Raw genomic sequence first — 4294 nt, 5'->3', positions numbered from 1 at the left:
TATAATTTAATTTAAGTTTAATAATGAAATAATTTATTTTTGATTTAATAATATAACATTTTATAACGATAATAATTAAATATTCTGTTAAAACTCAATGATTGTTCTAATTATATTTTAAATTTTTTATATTTAAAATGAGATGTTTATCTAATATTTGATTATGTTTATCTGCAATTAGTTACATAAATTCAAATATGAAGCTTTAATAAGTTGTACTTATGCACAATTTATTTGTAATCTTAAATTTTAAGTAATATGCATCAATAAACAATATTTCGTACATAAAAAATGATTTTTAAGAATTTTTATCAAATATTTTATAATATAGTATATATATATATATATATATATATATATTAAATGTATATTTTTTACAAAAACAAAAACTAGTGCTTAGCTGGATGCCACTCCACTCCACTCCCTCCTCTACGTCATAACTCCCACAACACAAAGAGACCTAAAACTATGGATTCCATCACAGAAATCTGCATTTATTGGTAAGCGATATCGGAACATTGATCTTCTTAGGATCATAAGCAACATCACACTCGATCTTGTTGTAGAATTTCGGTTTAACCAGTTTACCCAGAACGTACGCTCTTGATCGAACCACGAAGTTCAACTTCAATGGCACCGCCGCCGTTGGAGCTCCTTTTGAGCTCTTCAGCCACTGTCCGCTTCCGTATAACGGAATCTTATTTCCGACCACCGATACCGTCAACAATCGCTGGCTCTTTCTCGATTGATAAAACTTGTTTATCTACAAAATCAAAATCAAAATCAAAATCAAAATCAAAATAAAAATCAAAATCAAAATCAAAATCAAAATATTTGGATTCGAATTCATTTATGACGGTTGTAATTCTGAATTATTTCTCGATAACAATTAAGAAGCTTACGGTGCCGGAGCCAAGTGCAATCTGAGAAAAGGAAAGATCAAGCGGTGTTGATGTGACGTGGAGGCCGAAGAATGTGGCGGTGTTACGGAAAGTGAATTTGACGGTGGAGTTCAACGACACCATATCAGTGGCGACTCCGGTGAAATCCGACCCTGCTTGAATCGCAAATCTCTCGAATGTAATACTCTGGAGCACCAAAATTCAACATAAATGTTGTTAAATCGATTCAGAAACCTAGAATTTATGCACAATTTGATCAAAATTGATCACAACTAACCTTCATGGTGAGCTTAGGTTTTTGTGGTTTACTAGCACCATATAGAATCAAAGCAAAAAGAGAGAACAGAATGATGAAGCAAATTACAAACGCCAAAACATAGCACCGGCGAGGGAGGCCTTTATCGGATTCTTCATCATCGAGAAGACCTTCTTCTTCGATGACATTAAATTGTTTATCCCACGACTTTGCGAACCTCTTCATAGCCATATCGTTTGGGGAAACCTTGCGAGTTCCATGGGGTTTGAGGGAGCCAGAAAATCGAGTGGAGGAGGATTCACGGGAGTGGCGGCCGACGGAGGAGTGGGAGTGAGGAGGAGAGCCGGTGGGGCTGAGCAAAGCAGGGGATGAGTTTAAAGACATGGTGTTGACGTTCTTCTCACCATCGTGTGAATCACGAGACGGACTCTGAACGTAATAGACCGGCCGGCGAGGAGGAGAACGCGTCGGCGACGACGCCGTTAGGCTTGTGGCATCGGAATCGGTCTTAGCGTGGTGCATATTTCCGGTGAGTTTTTGAAATTGTTATGGCCAAGTTTATATCTGAAGGTGGTTCTGAGTTGTGACAGCCCCACTACAGTTGGCAAAATACCAAGACTCCCACGCCGTGTTTTATTTATCACATCATAGGAGTAAACTTCATTTTTGGTCCCTCTACTTTCATCACAAATCTGAAAGTCGTCCTTATATTTTAATAGCTATAACTATTGAAGCACATGGACGATTTCCAGATGTGTGGGTAAATCATAAGGACCAAAATCAGATTTTACTCTACTTTAAAATTTCAAAAATATTTAATTTAGCAAACATATTTTCAAACTAAAAATATCTTTTGAAAATATAATGTCTTAAATATATTTCTTTTAAATATGATTTGTCAATAGATTAGTTTTGTAGCTTTATTATCTTCCATCAAAACATCAAAAACCTGAATTAATATCTAAACAAAATTAAATCAAACAAACCTAAAAACCATTCAAATTATCATCCTCATCTTCCAAATGCCACCAGCAACACCTTCTTCTCCATCAATGAACTTAAATCAAGATCAAGSAGAAAAACGAAACCTAAAATCGAAACCAAACCATATGTAAAGCTTGATTTCTCAACGCAGCCCCTGTTCCTCGTGGATGTCACAAACCCAAAGCAGAAGGAGGTTTCCGTCACGAACCAAAAGCATAACTCGATTTCCCAATGGAACTCGATTTCTTCTTTTATATGTGCAATGTCAGATAGAACTCATAATTTGATACGAGAGGTTAGATTTTGATTTAAGGCTTTTATTTTGGGTTTATTCTTAATGATAAGCTGAAGAAGAAGAATATTTCAACATCAGAAGACTTCATCTTCATAGTAGAAATCTTTTCATCCTCTATTGTTCCCCGGTTCTTTTCTCCTCTTTGCGTTACAAACGAGATGCAATTTCATGACTATTGATTATTTAGAGTTTGTTTTTTATTTAGAATTAAGTTCGTTCTTGATGTTTTTGAAGCTTTTATCGAGAAGATGAATGTTAATGAACAATAAAATATAATTAATAACAATTAAAATGCAGGAAAATGGTAAACAAACGTTTACGGACTTATTGGTCGGTTGTTTAGTCCAGGGACTGAAATTGTAAAAGATGCATACCCTAAGGTATTCTACGTAATAAGTTAAATGTAACAACGAAATTCGTAAAAACCTACACGAATCATATCCATGATTTATTCTAACAAAAAAAGTTGGGAAAAGGAAGTGTTGGAAGATTCAAATAAAAAATTATCAAAACGTGTTGACTTGTAATTTAATATTTTGACTTTTGATATACGACTTTCCATGTATTTATTATATATATTTTTCATCGATTTTTTTCCGCCATAAAAATAAAGATAAATATGACAAGAGAGTTCGATAGATTGATCTGCAGGATATAAAATCAAACGAAATCGAGCCAGAAAAAAAGACCAAAGTCCCGGAACAAACCATGAAACGAGGGATTGGACCAAAACAGGAAAACCAACATCAAAATATTATCATCGAATCACAATGAACTACAACCCAAGGAGTAAAGCCCTACAACTAAAAAAGTGTTTTTATTTATCTGAAAGTTAAAATTAAATAGTGGTTTATTTATGTTTAATTTTCATACTAAAATACATTGGTTTTATATCTATTGCTTTGAGTTTCAGTTCGAGTTTTAATGACTAAGTGTTTGTTTATTTCTATAGATTTCTTTTTGTTTTGTGTACCATTGATTGAAACTTTTTGGATGTTGATTTTAATTCTTTGATTTTAGGCTTATGAAGGCTCAATTAAGATAATAAAGAAAAGAATAAAAAAACTCCTAAAAAGGTGATTTATGAAAAGAACACAACTGCCCTGCCTTGCCTTGCTTAATTGAGAAGTTTTAACTTTTGCAAAACAAAAACAAAAATTTGTAAAATTATAGTTAGGACATGCTATAAGCTATTTTGATAACGCTTGGGTTTATGGGGATTCTCTTCATAGGTTGTCAGTTAGAGTTATATAATATTCCTGACTGTTCTCCAGATTCTTTGGATTAGTCAAGGTACACGCAAGCTGGCCGGACACCTACTGTTAACAAAAAAAGCTGCTTATGGTACTAAGTTTATCCAAAAAGCTACATTTGACATGACATAAACTAGTGTTTTTTCTAAATTTATGCAAGTTAGTATTTCAATAAGTTTATGAGTTTGTGACAGCTAAGTTATCAACTAATTGTGCCAAGCACAGACTTATTTGGATGGATTTTATAGTCAATCAATCAATATGCCTAAATCTACAACTGAAATATACGATCATATATATATATATATACTAGAAGCGTACTCGCGCAATGCAGCGAGATACATCGTGATTTTAATATTTCATTTTATTATTTATCTCAGTCGATGTTATAATATGGTTTTATGTGATTTTGAGAAAAAGATGATGTTTTTATTTTTGAATAAAATATATGTTTGAAGATATCACAAAAATTTGACAAAAATATATCGATATTAGTGTATAATTTTTTAATTCAATTTTTTTATAATTTAATTTATGTACAATAACGAAATAATTTATATTTGGTTTAATAATATAATATTTTATAAATATTATAATTATTTAT

General features: G+C 32.4%; 1 protein-coding gene across 1 annotated transcript; it reads right to left on the bottom strand.

The window, feature by feature from the left end:
* Positions 1–476: 476 nt before the first annotated feature.
* On the bottom strand, positions 477–1709 carry LOC112514840. Its single transcript, XM_025121462.1, has 3 exons — positions 1180–1709; positions 903–1088; positions 477–763 (listed from the first exon to the last, which is right to left on the bottom strand). The coding sequence occupies exons 1-3, from the start codon at positions 1678–1680 to the stop codon at positions 479–481; spliced, it is 972 nt and encodes a 323-aa protein (XP_024977230.1). The 5' UTR covers positions 1681–1709; the 3' UTR covers positions 477–478.
* Positions 1710–4294: the final 2585 nt, after the last annotated feature.

The sequence above is a fragment of the Cynara cardunculus genome (genome assembly GCF_001531365.2).
Source record: "Cynara cardunculus var. scolymus isolate 2C chromosome LG 6, CcrdV1, whole genome shotgun sequence".
Classification (NCBI taxonomy): domain Eukaryota; kingdom Viridiplantae; phylum Streptophyta; class Magnoliopsida; order Asterales; family Asteraceae; genus Cynara; species Cynara cardunculus.
Note: the sequence above shows the minus strand (reverse complement) of the source record. Positions and strands in the feature narration are given on the sequence as shown.